This window comes from Chenopodium quinoa, unplaced genomic scaffold (assembly GCF_001683475.1).
Source record: "Chenopodium quinoa cultivar QQ74 unplaced genomic scaffold, ASM168347v1, whole genome shotgun sequence".
NCBI lineage: Eukaryota > Viridiplantae > Streptophyta > Magnoliopsida > Caryophyllales > Amaranthaceae > Chenopodium > Chenopodium quinoa.
In genome coordinates, this window is record NW_018745170.1 from 1,139,348 (window position 1) to 1,165,123 (window position 25,776).

The 25,776-nt window shown below is 32.0% G+C and overlaps 4 protein-coding genes and 1 long non-coding RNA gene across 6 annotated transcripts; 3 read left to right on the forward strand and 2 right to left on the reverse strand.

The window, feature by feature from the left end:
• Positions 1-1,201: 1,201 nt before the first annotated feature.
• LOC110710155 (WD-40 repeat-containing protein MSI1) lies at positions 1,202-7,904 on the reverse strand. 2 transcript variants are annotated; one of them, XM_021888416.1, is made up of 8 exons: positions 7,747-7,903; positions 7,444-7,511; positions 6,982-7,352; positions 4,967-5,293; positions 4,488-4,640; positions 3,061-3,185; positions 2,839-2,934; positions 1,202-1,810 (listed from the first exon to the last, which is right to left on the reverse strand). In XM_021888416.1, exons 3-8 carry the CDS (start codon positions 7,324-7,326, stop codon positions 1,576-1,578), a joined length of 1,281 nt encoding a protein of 426 aa, XP_021744108.1. In that variant the 5' UTR covers positions 7,327-7,352; positions 7,444-7,511; positions 7,747-7,903; the 3' UTR covers positions 1,202-1,575. The 2 variants fall into 2 exon arrangements, with proteins under 2 accessions (XP_021744108.1, XP_021744109.1); XM_021888417.1 differs by lacking the exon at positions 7,444-7,511 and having other exon boundaries at positions 7,747-7,904.
• Positions 7,905-14,355: 6,451 nt separating this feature from the next.
• LOC110710160 lies at positions 14,356-14,974 on the forward strand. Its single transcript, XR_002509133.1, has 3 exons — positions 14,356-14,717; positions 14,795-14,874; positions 14,952-14,974. It is a non-coding gene; the product is annotated as an uncharacterized LOC110710160 (long non-coding RNA).
• Positions 14,975-15,874: 900 nt separating this feature from the next.
• On the forward strand, positions 15,875-17,785 carry LOC110710215 (protein PXR1-like). Its single transcript, XM_021888487.1, has 6 exons — positions 15,875-15,977; positions 16,072-16,254; positions 16,348-16,515; positions 16,740-17,401; positions 17,536-17,602; positions 17,754-17,785. The coding sequence occupies exons 1-6, from the start codon at positions 15,875-15,877 to the stop codon at positions 17,783-17,785; spliced, it is 1,215 nt and encodes a 404-aa protein (XP_021744179.1).
• A 33-nt stretch (positions 17,786-17,818) lies between these two features.
• LOC110710303 lies at positions 17,819-20,633 on the forward strand. Its single transcript, XM_021888584.1, has 6 exons — positions 17,819-18,550; positions 18,702-18,934; positions 19,031-19,526; positions 19,757-20,060; positions 20,142-20,301; positions 20,414-20,633. The coding sequence occupies exons 4-6, from the start codon at positions 19,909-19,911 to the stop codon at positions 20,567-20,569; spliced, it is 468 nt and encodes a 155-aa protein (XP_021744276.1). The 5' UTR covers positions 17,819-18,550; positions 18,702-18,934; positions 19,031-19,526; positions 19,757-19,908; the 3' UTR covers positions 20,570-20,633.
• Positions 20,634-21,680: 1,047 nt separating this feature from the next.
• On the reverse strand, positions 21,681-25,770 carry LOC110710216 (protein FAR1-RELATED SEQUENCE 5-like). The gene is made up of 8 exons (XM_021888488.1): positions 25,647-25,770; positions 23,947-25,054; positions 23,367-23,820; positions 22,818-23,216; positions 22,655-22,744; positions 22,498-22,569; positions 22,337-22,402; positions 21,681-22,246 (listed from the first exon to the last, which is right to left on the reverse strand). Exons 1-8 carry the CDS (start codon positions 25,768-25,770, stop codon positions 21,722-21,724), a joined length of 2,838 nt encoding a protein of 945 aa, XP_021744180.1. The 3' UTR covers positions 21,681-21,721.
• Positions 25,771-25,776: the final 6 nt, after the last annotated feature.

Here is a 25,776-nt window from a genome sequence, read left to right on the forward strand (position 1 = left end):
CATTACTCTCCAAATAGTATTTTTATCCCACCAATCTTCTCTCTCGTCAACTTTACACAACCTAAACTTAATAAAGTGAACCTATTTTTATGAGCAAACAAAAGAGGACAAAAGAGAGTAGCATGTTGAAATGTTAGTTTATCAGTGGAAAATCATGGATATTTATTACGGAGTAGGTAAATACAAACAAACCAAATAGAAAGGTGGATGCGTATCTATGCAATAAAAAAAAACCCTAGCCTCCTCTCTCTGTTCTCTCTCCTAAACTCTAACCTCCATTGTTAATTTTGAAGGGGCTTCCATCGGATTTCACCGGTGAAAAGCCCCAATCTTTAATTCTTTTAAGCTTTTTGTTTCTTAGGTTATAATAATGCCTCCATCGAAAAAGGGTCTATCTTGTTCGAAAAATAAGGTTTTTTCTATCTCCTTCGAAAGACAAGGTTTTTCGAACTCTTTCGAAAGACAAAGTTTTATTTGTGTTTAATTTGGTCTTCAGTGCGGGGCTACAATTGATTATGGCTTGGGTTCGGGTTACGAAATCATCGCAAGAATCTTCTTTCTCACAAAATTGCAAAGCAACGACGAATCCACTCAAAAAGTTGTATGAGACAACGAATCAAGAATGTGCCGAATTGTTATATTTTTGTATATGGATTCTTGGGCCTTTTCCGATTAATTTTTTTTTTATTTTGTTAAATTTGTTTTCATTATCATTAATTGTCTAACTGTAGATGCCGTATGGCTTCAATTAATGAAATTTAGTGTCTTTTAGGACTTCTTTCAGAAGAAAGAAAAAAAAAAAAAAAAAAGACGGATTCTATTTTGAGGCATATTCCACACTACATAAAGTGCTATCGAGCAAACAAAAGGGGACAAAGGGAGTAGTATATTATTGAATTGTTAGGTCATCAATGAAAAATCAGGGATATTTATTTAGGTAAACACGCACAAATCAAATAGAAAGGCAGATTCTATTTTGAGGCATACTCCACACTACATAAATGCCCAAGGGTAAGGGGAGGGGATTTGTCATTGATGAGAATTAAACCTCGCATCCCCCCCCCCCCCCACCCCTCTTCTCCTTTCCTTGCGTCCTATCTTTGTACATTGGTTTTTTTTCACCTACTGCGGTAAAAGTTCTCTGCACTTAAAAAACTGAAAAAATGCTGAAGAACAAGAACTGTGTAGAAGCAACCGTTCCTAAAAGTTAAGCAAACATCAAATATTAACATCAAGGACACCCTCAGTTTAGGGAAACAACATGACAGTGATATACAAGGTATAGGAAATAAATAGTAAAAAGTGCAACAAGCTTGGGATTCTAGGTTCTGACTTCAGAGTCCAAATTTTGCTAAACTACTAACAAAACGCAAAATCAAAATAGCCAACCATTCATCATATACGCCTAACAAATTCACAAAGATGGATAATACATAACGATCAATTTTACCAACTCATAGGAGATTAGAACATAAAGATGGCTGGTTCAATTTAGCAAGTTCCTGTACCCAGAAAACAGGAGATACACAAACCCTAAATGTACCTACTCCCCATAATTAACCCTACAAATTAAATCTAAGAGCCCTTGACGGCAGTTGCATCATCTGTTGATAAATCATCTTCGTCATGGTATATGTTCTCAGCCATCTGCCATATTTGAAGAATGTTATCCTCGGCAACACTAGCAACAACCCAATCTTCACACGGATTCCATGAGAAGTCGGAGATTTTGCTGGTATGGCCTCCATGAATGAAGAGCAACTCCGGCGGACCATCTTCAGCATCCTCTGGGGTTTGCTCTTCGTCAATTCTGCGAATACGGAAAAAATTAAAGCAGAATTAGATAAAACTAAAGTGTTACCTTAACAGTAAGGAGCAGCAACTGCACTGACTCCTCAGACATCATACGAGAGAATGCGTCACTTGATATTCATGTAGATTTCCTTCTCACCAAATTAACATACATTTTATTGCTCATTTAAACCATATGCTTTAGCAAACTTATTTGCAGTTATTTCATATGCATTTTTAGAAACAAACAAAAACATTAGCAAGTAGAATTGACTGGGCATTTCTTTTTATTTTATTTAAAGCTAATGCATGCACATCCTTTCACTCATTGCTACACGCAAATGTAACAAAAGATAGTTTTACAAAAATTAATTCTACAGAACACCAAACATATTATTCCTTGGTGATGAAAATCCCATACATGCAAACAAAAGATAGGCACTGGCCTTACTGCAGCAGTGCAGCTCCAGTACTCCAACGCAAGGACAATCAAATGACTAAATGAGCCCTCTGTACAAGGTAAGTGAGCCTCACTCGGGCTAGCCAATTTGATTACTTTTAAAAGTGGAATGCTATTTAGTTTTTATGTTATCTTCCCCTTGTCAAAGAAAATAAAAATAAAAAATCTTTCGAACTCCAAGAGACGTGCAATACAGCCCGCTAACACATAAATGGACTGCAACTAATGCATTCGGAATTTCGAACTCAAGACAAGTCTGCGATTGATATAAAATCATTCAATGATGTGACAAGAGACATGCAATACAGCCCCCTACCATTTCTGGCAGCTAACTGCCTATTGCATAACTAAGCAAGTCAACAGAATTAACTTGTTTGGTGTTGTCCCGCGATTATTGATTAAAATCACAATTGACACTTCAAATTCTGATTATATCTACTATTTACTTGCCCTAATAGACATTTAACATCACAAATTGGAATTACAAAGTACTCGCCAAAAACTGATTATTCCTTTAGACTATGAAGTATGCACTAACAAAGCAAGAGAAGACATGCAAAAGAACCACACAAACAAACAACAGTTACCTGCTGAGATCCCACACCATCAGTCTCCTACCAAGACAACACGAAGCCAAGATAGTCTCATTTTTAGGACTCCACCCAACTTGGAAGACCTCCTCCCTGCCACATCGTACACATTTCACAATTAGACGCCAAGTAGCAGAGCAATGCCTCAATAAATCATTGTATGAGACTTCAAGTTCTCTGATAAAGGGAAACAAATAGGACAGATTTGTTCATTCTTACTTGTGACAATCAAAAGTATGCAGTGCAGTGTTGAGTTTCCTTAGATCAAACAACTTGACAGTCTTATCAGTTGAACCCGTAGCCACAACCCATTCATTAAAGGGATTAAAAGCCAAGCAATTCACCTGACAGGTTGAAAATAAAATCATGTGAATAAGTATAACTACCAGAGAAGACATATAACTTAATTCCAGAGAGGACAAAACAGCCTTTAGAAAAGGGGACTGCTTCAAGAACAAAATCACACACCAACAATTTTTTTAGCCTAACACAAAAGATAGCTTCTGAATTCCATGAACAATGAAAACAACCCAACACAATGAACATTCTTACATACACATACCTATTTTCATACATTTTGAAAATCATTAAACAAAGCGCCAGGCTTTTATTTTTAATTTTTTTTGGGTGGGGTGGGGGCAGGTTGAGGGCCTGACCACAGTACAAAAGATCAACAATATGAGTCAGGCAACCATTAGGAGCAGCCACTATTGCCTAAATAAGTGGAATAGTATAGAATAATTTACTATATTGCTATTTAAGATTATCTGTGCTAATAAAAGAGTGATTTGGCTCGCCTCAATGGCAAATTAGGTTTAAAAACATATCCATATGTTTTTCTATCTAACCCAATTTACAGATGATTTTCTAACATCAGAATTCCACATATTTTATGTATTGTTTTTTCAATAATTACAGATGATTTTCTAACATCAGAATTCCACATATTTTATGTATTGTTTTTTCAATATACAAGTAACGTCAAGTATCATGTATTTAAGGTTTAGTCCTAATTTGACAGTTAACCGGAAATAAAATTAAATTACTTGTACTTTTAATAAAATTTCATATAGTTAAATTTTAAAACCAGTATATTTGGGTCTTTGCTGTCATAGCAATTATGTTTTCCTTTCTACTCCTATGTTTCAAAAGGATATTTCTTTACCAACTACGTCATTCCAAGAGCTGAGAATCAAAGTAATACGAGTCAGATAGTTTAATTTGGGAATTATGACCTTGTAGCCAATTAAATTACTTGTACTTTTAATAAAATTTCATATAGTTAAATTTTAAAACCAGTATATTTGGGTCTTTGCTGTCATAGCAATTATGTTTTCCTTTCTACTCCTATGTTTCAAAAGGATATTTCTTTACCAACTACGTCATTCCAAGAGCTGAGAATCAAAGTAATACGAGTCAGATAGTTTAATTTGGGAATTATGACCTTGTAGCCAAAAGAGAAAGTGAGATCTGTGTTTAAAGGAGAAATTATGATGGCTATATATGTAGGCAATTTAAAAATCTTAGACCAATAATCAATATAGGGGGAGAAGAGTGCAGAAGAAACCTTTAATTAAACCAAAGCCACTCATAACAATATTCTGATAATAAAATTGTCTGCAACCCCGATAACAATAATGGCTCACCTCACTTTGATGTGCAATAACAGACTGGACAGGCTTGGTAACTGATGGAGCTCGAAGGTCCCATATAAGAAGATACTGATCATCTCCGACGGAACCAAATAAGTATTCATGTCTCAAATGCCATGAAACATCTTCAACAACACCTTCATGAACCTACATATGCAGATCACGATCATCATGATGTTTTATCCAAAAAAAAAGGAAAATTAAAGTGCGCCATAAAACATCACTAAGATGATAAACACACCCCTTTAGTGCATTTTTGTTTTCATCTGAGATACTGTAATTTACAACATTTGGTACATATTAACCAAAAAATGAGAAAGTTAACAATAATTACAGATTCACAGGTAATATTTGGCCATCTTAAGTGAAAGAATATTTACGGATGCTAAGAATTTAAATCTGTGAATCGCAGAATTTGCACAAGCAGATGAATACACACGAAGCAATTTTTAGTGTCTGACAAAAAGATATACCTTAAATATTTGCATAGCATCCAGATTTTTGTTTCTAGGAGTTGCATTTATGTCCCAAAGACAAATCTGAGCATCATCAGAACCACTCAATAAATGGCCCTGCTTAAATTTACTCCACGACAAACCATAACCTTCAGTGCTGTGGCCACGTAACCTCAAATCAGGGTTACATGCACCATCTAGTGGTGGCTTTGATGGATGTTTACTGTAGTCGAATATATATACTTCTGCACTCACTGTTTTGGTGGCAATTATGAATGGATTCTGAGGCATATAGCGGGCCCGATTAACCTCTCCATCATGGTTTATCTGCTGTATAATTTGTACCTAAAAGCACAGATAGAAGCATATTAAAGTAGCACAGATAATAAAACCTTAACTCCCAAGTTAGCTCTATTAAAGGCAAACAATATACCAGTCTTCATCAGTAGGGATACGGCTATGTACAACATGATATTTTAAAAGCTCATTAAGAAATGAGTATCATGCATTCATGCAAATTGATCAATGAGTTTATAATACTATACAAAAACGTTCATAAGAAGTAGCATTGTACTATAATTACTAGAAGATGGAAAGACATGACATTTAAACATGGCTAATACGAGACCATAAAAGAGCACTAAAGTCCAATAAATACTTTATCCAACAGAGTTGATCAAAATATTGAGGTCCTTTAAGCAAACAGGGATTTAAGCATTTTTCTAACAGAGAAAAGCAACAACATCCAAACCTTGCAAGGTTAGCAAATCAAGAAAAAAGCATGTTGCCACATTGCAGTAGTTCAACAACAAATTTTAAAAATAAAGTTGGGGCTAAAACAAACATTCACAGCAAAATACTCCGTATTAAGGAAATATATTAATAAATAAATAAGTAGCCTTCTTTAAGTTCTTAACTCCAACCATATCAAGTACTTAGTTCACCATAACAGCAACAAGCGAGTGTTAAACCTGGCACATTTGGTTGTGTCACCAACTCAAGATAATGAAGTAATTTGATTCCAAAATGCCTTCTACATTTCCTTATTATTGTTCTTATATACACAATTACAAATTTCCTGTGCATTCAGATTCAGCATGTTATCTGAGCTTCCACACTTTCAGTAAGCAATTAGGCACTTTCTAAAAACACCGAATATCCACCCCGAGCATGAACACATGATTTAGAGCCTTGGGAGGTTGGGACCAATAGGGTATAGTATCATGGGGCAAACTAACAAGGTCAGACCTTAAGTAACAGATAAGGGTCTAATATTATCGGGTGGATCGAGTAATTCCAGCAGAATTGACAAAAAGTTGAAACTACAACCATCGCTATCAATAAATGAAACTAACTTTTGACCCTAGCAGTCACCAATAAATGAGCCACCATTTTCCTGGGATCAATACAATATCTAATTGAGAACAAGATACTCGTGATCCACGAGCATTTGGCAGGCCCTTCATGGCTTCATGCATTTATGGGCCTTTATAGCCTGTGGGCATTGCAAAAACATAAAGCTAGGAGCCAACGTGAATGATAGTAGATAAACCAACTAGGCACGGTAAGCATACAATCATTCCTTAAATCCGGATGTGAAACTTATTTTTCAATATACCACTCTGCTCCATATTACTTGCAACATACCCCTTGGCCCCACACTTTATGAAGGAGAATTTATGGTGTAAATGAGCAAATTAATCAAAATAATTTTAGCAACGATAACTTATAGGTACCTAGTGCCTGTGTTTAAATTATTTTGATTAATTTGCTCGTTTAAACAATCAAATCTCATTCTTAAAATGTGTTCCATAAGGGTATGTTGCAGGTGATATGGAGCGATGAAAGTATCTGCTTGTGCACGTTGATTAGGTATAAATCTTTTTATACCTTACATGTAATATCAAATCAATATTTCAATTCAATAACTCCACACAAAGAATGACACAAATGTAAGCAAATGCCAATGAAAAAACAAAAATCCAAACATGTACAAAGTAAATAAATAAAATGAACCAAGAAGAAAAGGATACCTTTCCATTGGCACACCCAAATCCACCCATATCAGACCGTTCATCATCATAATGCCGGGCATCATTCTCAGCATCTTCAAGAGGGAGCTGAACCTGAGCCAACATAAGATAATTCGGCTCATTCTCAGAAGTATGGGTTCCCAGAATCATCTTCTGCACCGAGTAATCCTTCCCGGGAGGCTCATCTCGATCAGGGAGCCACTCAACAGTAAGAGACGGCCATTCAAGTGCGTGAGTGATCACCAAATCATACAAAAACGGGGTATTCTTCTTCCATATCTTGTACTCCTCATTTATCAACCTCTCTTCAATCTCCCCTCTCATCTCTTCCTCGTCCTTCCCCATCAGAAACCCTTGTCTACCCAAAAACCCTAAAAACAACAAAATTCAAACTTTCAGCAAAAAAAACCCCAATTTTCAACTTCTCATCAACAAATCTCTGTTTTCTACAAAATCACTCACCTTTTTCCAATTAAATTAAAAATTGAAACAATTCAGTCTTCACACTACAATTCCTGAAACCCTTTACCCTAAAAAAACAGAATCAAAATTACAAAATCAAAATCAGACCACAAATCCACATATTCATATCAAATTAAATTCAAAAACCAATTCACAAAATACCCACAACATTAGCAAAAATGGCAGAATTTTTACCCTAAAAAAAGAAAGTTCAGTAATGAAATTAAAATGCAAATTACAGTTATGTTACAAGATCAAGTTACAGAAAATCGAAAACAAAGAAGTAGATAGTGAATTAGTCACCTGATGAGAGAGAAAGAAACGGCAACTACGGTGGCGGGAGCGGCGAGGAGAGAGAGAATGGAGGGAGATGAGAGAGAGAGAGAGAGAGAGGTTACGGAAGAGTGAGGTATTAGAAGAAGCGGGAAATCCTAGTGTAAAAGAAGAGGGCTTTAAGGTTATGGCTTAAGGGTTGGGTCATGGATGGGTGATTTGATCTAAACCACAATTTACTCGATCGCCTTTTGAAAACCAACTATTCATTTTTTGCTTCGCGATAATAACAAAGGGCGTGTTCGACAATATATTTTGGAGTAGCTTCTATTATTTTGTTTGTGTTATGATAGAGCACGGTTAAAAACTAGTTGATTTAAATAATAGTGTTTGACAAGGTAGTGGTGGATAGTAGTTTTAGTTTTTTAAAGGAGTGGACTTGGAAACAAATAAGGTATGTAAAGATATAGGAAAATTTAGTAATTACAGCCGTATAAAGTTTGTATTTTGCAAATTGTAGCCATTTTTAAAAAAAATTACAAATTGTAGCCAAAAGTACTAATAACTTGTTAATCACCACCCAAATCAATTTTTTCCTCGATTAGTGTTATGAAAAGTGTTATATAAAGGTTTTTGGGGTCATTTTAGCATAAGGAAACACATCAACAAGAGGATGAATAGAAACTTCACTACACAAGTGAGTTAAAACAAAAGTGAACTACATAAGGGATGACATGTGAGACAATGATAAGGTGTTTGTTGTATGTCTTAAATTATTTTAGACTTCATGATCACGGTGGGAAGGTGGCGCAGAAGAGAGGCTATTAATGGTCTCATGATATCAAATCCTACATCTAATAAACAACAAATATGCATCAACATAATGAGGTACACAAGGAGGGTAAAGGAACTTTCTAGCTTACTAATACTTTTGATCAATTGATAATAGCCAACAACAACAATAAAAGTTAATAGAATATTATCAGAAAATATAGGAAAATTGCAAATTGGGAGGGATATAATCTCCATTATTTTTAATTAAAATGAATGTACGTGATATTCGGCCGGCTTAGTCACCAATATTTGGGTCAATTACCCGCACTTCTAGTTTAGGTTTTTAATTATTCAAAGAAACTTATCCCAACTCTAATATTACAATTCGACTACTGTAATACCCCATATTTTTATACGTACTTTAAATTTAAATAAATTTTTCTTGAAATATTTAAATAATTCGAAATGAATTATTTAGGGTTTTCTTCAATTCAAAAAGAATGATTTTAATTAAAAGTATATTTTATCATTTAATAATCTTGAAAATATTTTATTTCATGATTTAAAAATATTGGGGCATATTATTTTATAAAAGATAATTTTTTTAAAAAGTCAAAGTTTTAGAGAAAGTAAAAATTCTAGTTTGAGTAGGAAAGAGACTATTAAGGGAAGTAAGTAGGAGGTTATGAGAGAGGGTATAAATATCCGCCTAAGGTGGAATACACCCAAAGGTAAATTCTCTCTCTCCTCTTATTTTATTTTTCCCCTTTCCTTTAATTTTAATTTATGTTATTTATTTTTAATCACCACCACACGCTGCCAGCCACCACCACACGCTGTCGGACAGCTGTCGCTGCCCCCAGCAGGCGCCGGCGAACAGCATCGGCACCACCAACAAGCGCAGCAGCATCTGGATGTGGTGTCGGTGCTGCAGTGCCGGAAAAAAAAATAAAAAAAAATAAAAAAAACTTCTCTTGATTTCTATCTACCCTAATTTAATTATTGTTTTTGGGTTTGCGATGATTTTAGGATGTTTAATAATAAGTATTTTTGTATTTTAATTTTCAGATTTAATCCTAAATTAAAAAGCCCCAAATTAAAAACCCTAGGTTTTTTAATTAATGTTTGTTGATGGGATTTGGTTGTGGGTAATCTAAATTATTGAAATAGGTGTTTTAAAACTTAATTACAGCAATTTAAGATGTTTTAATAATGCTGGAATTTTTTTTATATAAAAACAAAATTATGGGTTTTGAAGGGATTTTTAATTACCCATTTAATTGGGAATAAAGTAAGGGTTTAAAATAAAATTTCAGCTTATTTTAAAGGGTCTATGAGCGATTTAAAGAGAATATATACTGCTGAATTTTTTGTGTTAGAGAGGTATTAATACTTCTTTATAATTTTGATTTGTAGAATATTTTCAAGTGAGTAATTTTATTTAATCGTGGCGATTTTAATTTGAGATCATATTTAAGGTACGTTCGCGTACTTGGTAATGTTTAAGTGTGTAGAGACATGTTAGGCTTTGTTTAATTAATTCCAAGTAGTATCATGATAGGTGTTGGTTGGAATTTGTTAATTGGATTGTTGTTGGTGAATAATTTATGATGTAGGAATTATTTATGGTGAATTGGTGATTGGAATTAATTATATTGACATGTTGGATATGAACCACACTTTTATTATTGGCATGTTAGAGAGCTTGTTTAATTAAACTAAATGTTTAATTTGGTGTGGAATATGAAAAAGGAATTTTATTATGATTCATATAATTTTTAATGATGCTATAAGCATGAGAAATGAGCTATATAAGTGTCTTAGTATACGGGAATACATTTTGTTGTGGTGCCTAGGTGCACTTAAGGTGTTTCTAACACCGAGGGATAGGATTTGCGGTGCCTTATGCACTTAAGGTGTTATTTAACACCGAGGTAGTTAAAAAGGATTCCACACTAGCTAAATTATGTGGTCACTAAATATTCAAGAATTAAATTGGTTTGTTTGATTGCTTGAATGAATTGTAATGTTTGGGTGTGTTGTGTTTGAAAGTCATCACCAAGTCTAATAATTTGTAAATAACGTAAAGTGAAAGAGATTACACACCAAACTCTTGGAACGTATATACCTTGAGTATGAACATATGGGGGGAGTTATGGGGTTTTATATTTAACCAAAACTTCTACTGGGAGTACAAGACGCTGTATTTTCCTTTCTATTATTTATTATCCGTAGGACGTCCAGTCACTTCATGTGACATTTGCTTACCCAGTTAGCTCCCGGTGTAGTTTACCTCAACTTATTTAAGGCAGGGTTTTAGTGGGAAACCCGTTCGATGTGTAATCAAAATTAAATGAACGTTGGTATTGGTCTACTTAGGTGTTGAAAATTTGTATGCTTGTAAGCAGGTGCAACATGGTGAGTTGTGTGATGATAGGATGAAAGCATGTTAGTGTGTTTTTATTACGCTTATGTACTCAGCATTGCTGATTGTGTGTAATTGTGTGTTTGTTTGGCCTTGTCTTTACCTTGGCCCTACAACGACCCATTTCTAATAGCGAGTAGTGGTGTCAAGTAGAGAGAAGCTTTTCAGGTGATGAAGCATAATCATGAAGGGGCATGAGTGAAGAGTGAATCATGCTTAGTTCTCATTGGAATATGATGTGTTTATTTGCTTTAAATTATTATTTATTTATATTGATCATGAGACTAACGCAAAGGTTTTTAAATATTTTGTGTTAAGGGCCTATAATGGTTCCAAGTTGTAGGTTGACTTCGTTTGACTTTGTTTGACTTACTTTCATTTGGTTTGACGTTTTTTAAAGTCGACTTAATTTTTAAATAATTTTTAAGATAGTCTTCCGTTGTGAGAGTCTTTGATAATAGCCTTAGCCGTTATTACGGTGGCAGTAATGTCTTAGATATTCGTTCTTTGTATTTTAAAAAGGGTAAAATTAGGTTTTAATGGAAAGGAGTTTCTAGGGTGTTACAACTACTCACGTTTTGGATCAATTTTTTCGACGACTTTTAGGCCAATGTTCGTTCAACCCTATCTTAATTAAAGCTATCACATATCACTTGAACATGTAGAAGTTCATCACAAATAGTTAAACCTTTATATGTTTATACGGATGTCAACTATGACTATTTTTTTCCCATGTCTATTCTCTAAATTGATCATTTCTTTTTTATACATCCTTTGTTCCTTTCAATAGGATGTTTCACAAATATTGTAACATGTTCACTTTAGGTAAATACATATGTTTTTTTTTTTAATGCAAATATCTAATATACCCATAATTTTAAATCCTTGTTGCTTTAGTTAATGTTTGAAGTCACATGGATAAGTTTGTAATTTAATCTTTCTATTTTCCCTTTCCCACTTTCTAAAATATTATGCAATCTCTTTATGTTGCAATATTGAAAGAACATAAGTTGTATACATGTACCTTTTTAATTTTGTATGCTCCCTTTATGTTTTTTTAAGTGTTAAAACTTTAAACGACTAAGAGGCAAGTAGGTTAGTTGGAGTATTTAAAAGTTGTAAAAGAAAGATAGTAGGGTTAAATTTTTTTATTGAAAAGTAATGAATGTGAGAGGAAATAAATCTTTAGCCATATCCCTACCTTTTTAAAAGTATGAGTAAACTCTTATGAATAGTGTTGAGATGATTATGTCCTTAAAATGTTTATTTGTATATGTGCCCTCATTAACATTAATTGTTTTTATTTTAACTCTTAAAAATAGTATGTAGGCATTTATACCCCTAAAAATATTTGTTTACTTATATTCCCTAATAACTCTACTAACAACTCCAAACCAAAAGAACTTCCGGACATGGCTAGCCATGACGTGCGCATAGCACGCGTTAGCCAACCGAGTATACCTTAAAAAAGTACAAGATTACTCTTATGAATAGTGTGCTACTAATTATATCATTTAAAATGTGCATTTACATGTTGCGTGCGTTAGCCACCCGAGTATACTTTATAAAAAGTACAAGATTACTCTTATGAATAGTGTGCTACCAATTATATCCTTTAAAATCAGCATTTACATGTTTACCCTAATTCATATGTACAAGTTTTTATTTTGCCTTCATCAATGTTGACTTATTTTGTTTTTGTCCTTGTTAATATTAATTGTCTTTCTTTAGAAAAATATAGAATAATGTAAGGACATTTACAACCCTAAAAATATTTGTTTACAAATTTTTCCTTTATTTAATTTAACCAACAACTGAAAAATCTCTGTTAAAAAAAAACAACTGAAAAACCTCCTTAACAATACCTTATTAAAATTTTAAGATAACTCTTATGAATAGTGTTTGGACTACACCCCTTAAAAGTTTGTGTACTTTTACTTTTTAGAAAGTTTGAGATAACTCTTATGAATAATATTTGAAAAACTATACTCTTAAAAAAGTTTGTTTACTTATTTGTCCTCATTCTTATTAATATTTTTTTATTTTAAACTCTTAAGTTAAGTATACGGACATTTATACCACTACTAGTTGGTATAAAATTTTCTTCCAACCCCGATAATTTTTTTTGAAGGCTTCCAATCCCGATAATTTGATAAAACGACAACACAAAATGGACCCGACTTTTGACCCGATCATTTTTTTCTTTTACAAGGTGTATTATTTATGGCTAGACTCTAGTTTAGCCATTTATCCCTACACCCCCCCTAAACGACGCCGTACCACTAACTTCCAGTAACTTCCCTCTAAAACTGCCAGTAACTTCCCACTACCCCACCCATATATATATAATTAAAAAAAAAAACTTTTCAAATAATCACATTTTTCTTTCTCATCCTCTTTCTCCAATTTCTCACTCAACCTCCATTTTCTCTCTCTACTCCATTTTCGTACATGCAATTAGCAAATAAAATTGTCTAAAATGTCCGACATAAGAGACGAAATTGCACAATCTCGACAAATTTCAACAACAACAAACCAAAAATCTAATGAGTAAGTATGTTTTACATGTTTAGTGTAAAATTAATTGAAAATTGCGAAACAAAACCCTAATTTTTTGGTATTTTTTCTTTTTGATGATGCTTCAGGAAAAAAATTGAAAATACTGGAGTTCCAGAACAATCAAAGTAAGTATTACTATTTTTTGGAATTATAAGCATAAATTTATTTAAATTTGCTCATATTTAAACAAGTTACTGTTTAATTTCAAAATAAACTTAATTTTCCTCTATTTCTAAGACGATAATAAAAATTTAAACAAGTTATTGTTAATATTGGAATGTATGCATAATTTTGATTAAATGATCAACCAAAAAAAATATAAAGTATAGTATTGTGAAATATAATGAACAAATACAAAACAGTATATGTTCAAATTGGATTGTGTGCATATATGTGTGCATATATATGTATACATATGTTCAAATTTGTATATTATGTGTACAACATGCAATTTATGTTTGTTTCTAAATTGTTCATTTCTAAATTTATGTGTATACATTTACTGACATATTAATTGTTCATTTCTAAATTCCATTTTGTACAGATAGAAAACATATACTTTATTCATCTGTGTAGTAAAATGAACATTTACAAAACACTATATTGTCAAAATTCATATTATGTTATATATATCCATATATGTGTATACAAATGTTCATTGCTACAACTATATTGATCATTTATACGAACTATTCTGTACATTTGTCTAACATAGAAACATCATGTCAATTTTTATGATTTACAATATTAATTTACATTGTAGTGATGTACCATTTAAAGTGGTACACTTGATGCAATTTGACAATGGAATGTTCAATCCTTATCCTATAATTCATGAGAGAAAAGAATGTTCTGAAATAGACAACAAATTGGATAGAAATGAAGTTATAAAAAAGTGGGAACCCTATTTATTAGGAGACAACCTACATCCCAAGTAAGTTGATATACTTACAAATATTCATATATGTAATATTTAATGTACAATCATTTACTTCAATACTTAATCTCATAATTGAAATAATTTGTAAAATTTTAGTGAACCAAAAAAGTTGAAAGTGAAATTTATAATGTCAAGATCAAGGCCAGAGAAAAATCAATCAATAAGGTATAAATACTTAATAAAAATTCAATAATTAATTTTTATACAGTTACATAATCATACTTTTATGTATTAACATTCGAAAAATTTCAGTGAACAAGAGAAGGAAACTTCAAAAATAGATGATGCATCAACAAATCAAGGGTATATTCTACCTCAATGTGTTTAATGTTCATTTATTTCTTAGTTGTCATATATAATCTAATGATTTGCATTCTCAGAAAAAAAAAACAACTGAAGAGGAAGCAAAAACTGATCACCTACAACAAGAAAAGGCTGGATCAGAATTAGTGAATACAGGGTATTTGATTCCCATAATGTTCATTTTCATATTACTTAATAAACATTTTTAATTATTTGAAATTAATTGATTTTCAGAAATCAATCACCTAAGAAAGACACAAGAGAGGTTGAACAACTACAACCAAAAAAGGATGCAGCTGGGTATTTTCAGAAATCAACTAATGTTCATTTTCATATTAGTTGATAAACATTTTTAATCATTTTCAATTTTTAATTTTCAGAAATCAATCAACTGAAGATGAGCCTCCAAAAGAGGCTACAGCAAAGGATCAGCCTACACAACAAGTGAAGGCTATAGCAGAGGATGAGCCTCCAGCAGAGGAAGAGCCTCCAAAAGAGGATGAGCCTCCAGCAGCAGTTGAAGAAACACATTCATACATAATGCAAAAGTATGAACATATATAACTTATTAAATGTTTCTATTCCACATTTACAATATTATTAATCATAAATTATCTGTTGCCAGGAAAAAATTAAAAGTGTCAACTCAAGGAATACTAAAAAAACTGACAAAAAACTGGAAAAGTGCTCCTGTTAGCAAGGTCATTGCTGCTAAAAAGGCCCCTGCTACAACTGTTGATACTGCTGGAAAAGCCACTGCTGCTGAAATGGCCCCAGCTACAACTACTGAAAAGTCCTCTGCTGCAGAAAAATCCCATGCAGCAAGTTCTGCAAATGCACAACAGAAGGCCCCTGCTGAAATTAAAAAAATCCTATTAGGTAATGTACATAATTGTTAAATTAAATATTAAATTTTTTTAATCAATAACACTTATACTGAAAATGTTCATTTACCAATTTGTAAATGATCTAAATGTATAGGTGGTGAAGAAATTGAGATTGAGGATGAAACAGAAGAAGAATTGGAAAGACAAGAAGAATTGCAAAGGGATGAGGAGTTGACAAGAATATTGAGAGGTATAAAACCTGTTGAAGAGTTAAATTTGTCTCAAAAGAGTGAAGAATCTTCACAAAATTCAAAGCAACCAAGAAGGAAAATGGTTGCAAGGAAAAATCAAAAGAAAAAAGAATTGGAAGAAAATCAGAAAAAACAGGAATATGAACAATCACCAGCAAGAAGAACAAGAAGTAAATCACGAGGTAAATAAAATGTACAATTTCTAATATAACAATGATCATATTAAATAAAATATTACAACTATATTAATATTTATATAACAATGTTTATTTGCAGATGTTAAGTTGCCTGGCATATCAGCTATAGCAACAGCTGCTGCAGCAATTGCTGAAAACCTACCAGCAGCAACAACACCCAAAAAACCTGGGCGTCCAAGGGCTGCAACTGCAGTTGCAGAGAAACCTGCTGAGAAAACAGGGCGTACAAGGGCTGCAGTTATTGGGAAAGCAGGCCAAAAAGGTAAAAGAACATATCTAAAACAATAAATGTTCAATTACAATCTTACACTTTTAAAATGTTTATTTTACTTAATGTAATTGATCAAATAATTAGGTGGTCAGAAAAGACCTGCTGCATCAGCCAAAAGTCCTGCAAAAAAAAGAAAAGTCATAGATCAAGTGCCTTATGATGAACCATCAGAGGATGAAGAACAAGAAGAAGTCCCTGCAACAAGTTCTGCTCCTGCAGAAAAGAAAATTCTTAAAAAAGTAGAACAAAAAGGTAATGTACATATTAATAAAGTTAAATGTTCAAATACAAACTAGCAATTTACACTTTCATATATATATGTTCATTTTACATATTATAATTGATCAAATGTTAAGGTGGCCAGAAGAGGCCTTCTACATCAGCTAAAGGCCCTTTGAAGAAAACAAAAATCATTGAAGAACAATCAAAGGAGGAAAATGAAGAAGATGATAAAAGTAATACTGATAGTGGATCAGACAGTGAGGATCCAGCTTTTGATGCTGAAAAAGAAGAAGATGAAGAAAGTGAGGAGGTGGAAGTAGTTCAAGAAAAGAAAACAACATTGAAAAAACCAAAAGCTGAAGAAAAAAGAATGGTTCTGTATGAGAGGGAACCAATAAAAAAGATTGTGAAGAGGAAAACTGAATTTTCAGTGGCTAAAAAAAAAGAAGAGGAGGAAGAAAAGAATGAAGAGGAAGTTGGAAGTTCGACAAGAGGAGGCCATGTCAAATTCATGCATTGGGTTAAGAAAATGAGTGATACACAGAAGAAATTAGTGCATGAAATAGGACTGGGGCCGTTGTTGGATATAGAACTTCCTCAGCTTGACAAACAATTCAGCCATTGGGTTTTAGATAGCTTTAAAGTCAGTAGTTGTAGTTTTGAGCTGCCTAAAGGTGAGAAAATTGAAATTGAGGTGGAGGATGTGAGAATTGTATATGGTTTGCCAATGGGAGACATTCCCATTGTTGAAGCCAAATCAGACAGAGCAAGTGAAGATTTTGGTGTATTTATAAAAAATTGGAGGTCAAAATGGCAAGGCAAAACACCATCTGTAAACCAAATTATTGCTCAATATACAAGTGATAAATTCAAAAACCAAAGGCCAACAGAAGAAGATTTTCTCACCAACTCTTTGGTAGTTGCTGTGAATTGTTTGATGAAGTGTATTTCAAACAACCAATGCCATTTCAAGTTTCTGTTTTCTATGATGGACAAAGAAAAAATAAAAAACTTGAATTGGTGTCAGTACGTGTTTGACTCTCTCATCAGTTGCCATGTGACATGGAGAAAGAGTGGAGGAAAAGGATTCTACAATGGACCACTGCAATTTCTGATGGTAAGTTTACAACACACAATAGTAAATTATAAAATGTTCATTTTAGTAACAATGAATGTTCATTAACAAAATGTTAAATATCGATTTCGTCTAAAATTTTAATCTTTTATATTAATTGTTCATTTGTATTATATTATATGTTCATTTATAGTAATGGGTTTTGGTGCAGCTGTTCTACTTTGACAGAGTTCAATGATTGAACAAAAAACAACCAAGAACAATTCCAATAATTTCTTGTTGGAAAAGGGATATGTCACTTGAAAGGATAAAAACAGAAAATGATTTGAACTATGGATATGGAAAAGTCCTTCCAAGAATAGAAGAAAAGCCTGCAGACAATCCTAAGGTACAAAATGATCATTTATAAATTATGAAATGTTCAATATCAAAACACATAATGTCTTATATGATTTTTCTTATATGTTCTATAAATGACAGGTCTTTATGAATGAATTTGCATCAATGGTACAAGAAGTTGGTGCATCTTTGGCAAGACTTTCTACCAAATTGGTTAAGGCAAAAGAGCTCTTCCCTGGGAATCAGTTGGTCAAGAAGGTAGATGAAGTGTTGGGAAAGATGGCAAGAGAACCATCAATTCTCAGCCAAGATGAAGAAATATTTGGATTAGAGGATTTTTTGAATGCCATAGCTCAAATTGAGAAGGAACTGATGGAGGCAAGTGAAGCAGAAAAAAAGAAAATAGGAAATGAGAAGGAATATGATATAAGGAAGGCATTCAGTTTGGGTTGCAACTTAACTCCCCCAACTCCAACAACTGGTAAATATGCTTAATTAAAAACTGTCATTAATTTGAATATCCTTACTTAAAGAGTATAATATAATTAAAGAATTAAAATTTAATTTATTTGAACACAAAAGCACAGATTAATGTTGCAGCCACAACTTCAACAACAACTGATGCAAATGTTTCTTCTAAGCCAGAAGAGGGTAAAGCTTTAATATCTATGTACAATTATGAAAAGTATAATGTTCATTTATAAAATAATAAGTTTGTTTAGTCTAAATATTAAAAAAAGTATATATTCAGAATAACAAATGTTCATTTACATTAACAATTTCATATATTTTAAATCAACAGAAAGAGTTGGAGGTTCAAATTCTGAAGAACCACAAGATGGAGGAAATTCAAAAAAAGGTAAAAAGTTCACTTATATAGTATTAAATGAACATTTGTGATTGTAAGATATTCTTCTTTAATGATACTAAGTCTATATATGTGTGAATGCAAATTAATACAAAAAGCATTAAACAAAGGTGAAGGTTCAAAATCTGAAGCATTAGAAGAAAATGTTGAAGGAAATTCAAAGAGTGGTACAATGTTCACATATTACAAATAAATGATCAAATTATTAAGTATAATGTTCATTTCTAGTTATATTAAATTTTTTTCATGTATTTTGTTTGCAGCATCTGATTCAAAAGTTGGTGATCCCAAGACACCAACTGAAAATAGGGAAGCTGCTGGAGATATTTCTACAATCTTGAAATCTCCAGCATGTTCAAGTATGGAAGATATCCTTGATAAATCAAACAAGAAAGGAGGAAGCATGGGGTAAACATGGAAGACCTATCTTGTTAGAAAATATATAATTTTGAATGGACATGTAGAATAAATTTGGTTATAAAGTGTAATTATTTTGGACAGTTTTTGTTTATGAAGTTAGTAATGAATATGTATTATAAAATCAGAAGGGAATATTTTGCTTTAGGGTAGGAATGCACAATTTAAGATATGTAAATTATGTATTTTAATTTAAATGTTTTAGTAATATTTTAAGTGTTTATTGTTCAAAAAAAGGAGAATAATGTTTTTTTTATATTAATTACTCTTCATTACTAACCATGATTAATATTTCAGAGAAGACAAGAAGAAACAGATATATGCTTCAAATGTGAAGGAAAGGTAAATGATTATTCCACATATACATGTTCTTTTACATTAAACTGAATAATCATTTATACTATATTTATATTCAGTGAGACAAAAAAGGATTCAAAAGAAATTGAAACAGAGAAGATTCAAATTTCCAAAAACACAACAGGACAAAGGTAAATGGTCTTTACATGTGTATAGATTTATAATGTTCATTATCAATATACTAAATGATAATTCATAATTCAATATTTATTCAGTGACAGAGAGAAGACTTTGGAAAGAAAAAAATCAAGAGAAGCTGAGAAGGCAAAAACTGAGATTGCAAAGGAAAAAGAGATAAGGTATTACTATTTGTTCTTTATATAAATTATTTGTTCATTATTAAAAAAATTCATATTTGTATTAATATATGGTCACATTAACTAGGCCAAAAAGGGAAATCCCAAATGTTCCTCTTGCTTTCCGATCTCCATACATGGTCAAGTACAAGGATTTGTTCAAAGATGAAGACACAATGAACAAACTTGTAACAGACTATGCTTATAGTGGAAAAGATCAAAGGTATACATCACTTACTTCATTAAAACTTTAACATTATGTTTGTTGTAAACTCATAAAATTTAAAAAATTGATATTTTGCAGTGAGCTACTATACTATGATGGAGTGAATTCGATCAATAGGGAAGAGATGAAAACTCTTGAAGGGGATACATTAGTAGTTAACAATGTGATCGATTCATGGGCAGTACTTCTGAATCAAAAAAGGTCAAAGAACAAGTTATACTTTTCAACATTTCCACATGTAAGTCTTTATTGAAATTACACATGTATACATTGGTGTACTAAAATGATCAATTCACTTATACTAGATGATCATTATGAATATTAAAATGATCCTTGTGCATTATTTGCAGCAAATTATGTATGCAAATACAGTGTGTCCTGAAGGATCATCAATGGAGCTTAGAATTGCATACTTCAAAGAAAGAATAACAAATGAATTGAGGTTATACAAAATCAAGAGTGCAGTTGGATATCAACAGGTATTAATGAACAATATGGAATTATAATATGTTCATTTACATTAATGTGTATATATAATAATATTGTGTACTATGTACAGATTTTTTTTCCAGTGGCCATATATGCACATTTTTATCTTCTATGCATTGATCATATCAATGAGACAATGCATATAATTGACAACAGGAAACTGCCAAAACATCAAACAATTGCAACAAAGTATGAAAACCAACCCCAATTGGTGGTAAGTATATTGTTTAATAGATATATAAATGATCAATTTGTTTATACAAAATGATCAATATTGAAAATTAAAATGATCAATATTAATATGATCCTTTGAATTTTTTTTTCTGTATATGTTGCAGTTAAAAGGATATGCAGAATATTTGAAAGGGTTGGGGTATGAAGATGCAGGTTCTATTGAGAAATATAAGGTGGTTTTGCAAAAAATGAAGTGGAGGAGCAACGAAGATTACACCAACTGTGGAGTTTACATTATGAAACATATGGAAACTTTCACTGCTGATCCCAATGAAGAATGGGTTTGTGACCTAAAACCAAACAATTTAAGTAAATTTCAACAAAACAAAAAAATATACTTCATGATCACTTTATAATACATAATGATCATTTATATCCCATTAATGTTCATGTTTATAATAAATTATTTTCTTGGAACAGGTGAACCAAATCAGAAAGCTCAGAGTACAATACACTGCTGAACTAATGCTGAATGAAGGAAATGGGCAGTCACAGAACAATAGAAGAGCAGCAAGAAGATTTGCACAAGCTTAATACAATATGTTCATATATAGACATATATATGATCATACTTGCTTTCAGTATTTGTATGGACATAAGTTTTTGTTGTTGTTCAAGTAAAGACAAAATTTATTATCTTTTTAATATTTACAAATAGTAAAGTGTTACATTATAATTGCCAGTTTTAAATCATCTAATATAATTATTCCAATTTAATAATGGTTCTTACTATTTAAAATAGTATATGATCACTTCCAAAAGCAAAAATAATCATTTATAGAACATTTAAGAATAGTTTGAAAAAAAAAAAGATTCAAATTACTTAATAAATCAAAATATAAAAAACTTAAAGCACTTGAATCTCTATAAAGTTGAGACAACTAAAAATGTTGATAGTTAAACACCAAAACATAATTGCATATTGATTTACTCTCTTATTTACCATTTGTAGCCAATCTCTTAGCCACACTAGTATCAAAAAACGCTAATAACCTATCATATTTGGTTGAAATCTGTGGAGAACCTCCTTGAGTACTTCTTGAAACAGTAGGAGATCCTTGAACATTCATTGAAACACTAGGAGAAAGTAGAACATTCCTTGAAACACTAGGAGAAACTTGCACATTCCTTGAATTTCCTTGAGTACTTCTTGGAACATTAGGAACATCATGCACATTTCTTGAAATACTAGAATCAACTTGAACATTCCGAAAACAGCCTTGAGTACTTCTTGGAACATTAGAAGGAGCTTGAACTTTCTTCGGAACACTAGAACGAACTTGAACATTTCTTGGAGCTTTTGGAGGATTTTGAACAATGCTAGAAACTTTAGAAGGAGCTTGAGCATTGATTTGAGCATGCACAACTGTGGGAAAATGTACATTTCTTGGTTTCTTTGGTGGCAATTGAGAACTTGTTGGAAAATTATCAACATCATGAGCAATTGCAGCTGTTTTACCCTAATGATCAAAATTAAAATAATTAATGATCAAATTCAAAATTCATAATGACCTTATACAAAATTAAAAGGTAGATGATTAATATTTCACCTTAACAATAGAAGATATGTCTGGATCAACAGTAACGTTTGATTGCATAGAGCTATATCCATATTCCTATAATAAAATGAAAATTATAAAAACATTATAATCACAACTTAAACTACTAAAATGAACAACTACAATTACATACATAATCATTTACATAATACCTGTTCAAAGTCATTTGAAACACTATCATCTGAAGGGATATCTTCTACAATGGCAGTCTTTTTATTACAAACCTTGAAAAAAAATTAAAAGTAAAAATGTTTAATATTCTAAAGAATTTGATAAAAACAGATAAAAAAAAAGAAAATAAGTTTTTACCTGAGCACTTGGATCTTCAATCACAATTAACTCATTAGGATCAGCCAAAGAATTAGCATAAGATATAGGACACCCATTCTCGTCCAATTCCTAAGGCAAAACAAAAATGTTCAATTCTTGAACATAAATGATCAATAACAAAAACATAAATGTGCATTATTACCTGAACTACTGCTTGACCTTTAGATCTTTTATAAGGAGTGTATACTGACTTTTTCTTCAACCACTGACCCCTGGCTTTGTTATAAGCCTTCTCTAAATTACTCTTAGGCCTATAATTCCTCTCTCCAATAGGTCTTGATTTTGCCGGATTCTTAACTTCATGATCAACAATTTCAATACCTTCAACCGGTTCATTAAAATCAATAGTACCAGTAACACTCTCAATCTTTTCTTTTAAAAGATTGAAATAACATTCAACCTCTGCTCTAGCATTCAAAGAGTGTTGACAACTTGTTACCAACTTAACAAAGTTCCTTAGTGTTTGTGTCCTCCAAACACTTGTAGATACTACATTGGTTTTCATTGTAGGTTCATCAAGGCCATGACTACACATAGCAGCCTAAGTCCACCTCTTACATATATAGTCATCTGAAATCTTATGAACACAATTCATATGATAAATTCGAAGAGCATGACAACAAAGCAAACCCATTTCACTAAACAACATGCATGTACAACATATTGCATGTGTTTCTTTATTAAAAACAACCTCGTGCTTGATCATATCTTTCCCAGGTCTCCACAAATGATAATAATATTCAGGAAAATTCACACCAGCATCCTTATGATCACAAGCAGTACCCTTAATGAACTCTTCCTCAAAAAGCACATAAGCTTGAATAGTATACAATGATCTAGCATGAACAAGAATCCCAATGTATGCAAAAGCCAAATGACGATTACCTCTGATTGTATTATAATCTCTCCCTTTTTCTTTGCTTCTCCACTCTTGAACCACATCGAGAAACACTTGATAGAAATCACATAGACCTTGTGTCTTGTTAAGCCTTTGAGAAACTGATTTGTTAGTTGTCTCACTACGTTGAGATGAAAGCACACCTCCTGACCAAAATTTCTTTGAAAAAGCTGGACACCACATCTCTTTGATTTTATACAAATAATTCAACCAATCAACATTTGCACAGTCATATTTCAACAACATTCTGTAAATGAAACATGATCATTAAGCATAACAGTTATGATCATTATAAATAAACATTTATAAAAAACTAAATGTTCATTTCTGTAAAAATTATTTAAGAAGCTAAACAAGTATAAAGCAGAAGTACCTTTTCCAATAATGCTCAAATTCTGGTGGAGTTTCACAATACTTCAGTAAATAACCAAATAAATCAGTGAAACCATCCAAAGCTCTCAACGCCCCAATGTGTTTCTTAGAATTTTGTTCAATATGCCACACACATAATCTATGATGAACACCTTTGGGGAAAATATTTCTTATCCCAGCTGCAATTGCTTGAGCTTGATCAGTCATAATAGTAATAGGACTTCTCCTTCCCATAGAAGTTAGAAAAGTATCAAATAACCACTCAAATGATTCTGTTCTTTCATTAAGTATAAATCCCATGCCAAACATCACATTATTTGCATGATGATTCATACCCACAAATGGAGCACAAATCATACCATATTTGTTAGTCCTATAAGTAGTATCAAAAACTAACAAATCACCAAAGTAATGATAATCTCTCATCATCCTTCCATCTCTCCAAAAGAAATTAACCAATGCACCATTTTCATCTTGTTCAAAATCATAATAGAAATCTGCTTCATCAATTTGTCTCTTAGCAAAAAATTTGATTAGTTGATTGCTGTCACCTCCCCCAAGTTTAGCTGTCTTTTCAACAGAAATAGCATTATAAGCATCAGGAGCTGTAAAACAAAGGTTAGGAGACCCTCCAACCTCCTTCTTCAAAGCTCTCAAAGAATCAGAAACTTTAACTCCACTCAATCTAAGTGTAGAAATGAAATTAATATGTTCCTTAGAAATATCCCTTTGAGACCTTATTAAATGTCTCTTGTCAACAGGAATCTTTTCATGATTATGAACCATCTCATGTCTTGTACATGTATATACACCTGAACGGTCAATACTAAACTGCACAAAAGCTAAGCAACCGGTCCTTATGTTAAGTCTCTCATACAGCCTATTATTCCTGCACTTATCATCTTTAAAACCCTCATTTGTACAAACAAATCTTTTCATAGAGAATGAATCATCTCTTCGCCTCTTACTTTTTCCAATTCTAATTCCAAAGCCCTTTCTAAATGCATATTCATTAAACATTTCATAAGCCACATCTTCAGAAGGAAATTGTTTCCCATAAAATTCAGAACTAGTTGCTTCCTCAAATAAAATAGCATTCTTTTTTTCCACTGCAATATTAAAATGTAACAAATGAACACAAATAATAGCAATAATGTACAATAACCACATGTAAACTGTTAATGATCATTTATCATTACATAAATGAACATATATCAAAATGATAATAAAACATATAAATGAACATTTATGATTACATAGATAAATGTAAATTACAGTAATTACACCTATGTTAACGTAAATGTACATATAATCTAACATACATGAGCATTAATTGAATGTCAAATTTTATAAAACTATAGACAATCATTAAAATGCAGAAAACTGGAAAAAACATCAATCGAATAACAACATTACAAAGAAAAACAATAAAATCACAACAATACATCACAAATTATAAATTAAAATAATCATAAATAAAAATGAAATCAAATATTATAATCGACCATAATTTTGATTTTAATTCATACAATAAGCAATAACAATTAGCTAAACAATAAAATCAAAAATTATAATTGAGCATTATATAAACTATAGTTCATACAATTAGCAAAACTATGAAATCAAAAATCAAAATCGAACTATTACACGCGAAAAACAGAGCATAATCAAAATCGAATGATTGAGGAAAAAATTACTCACATTGTTTCGAAAACGAGTCGACTAAACCAACTCCAGCAGAAAAAATAGAATCACAATCACGATCAAAAGCAATTAAGCTAGAATCACTGTCACGATCAAACGCAATTGAGCTAGAAATTTCCATGGAAGA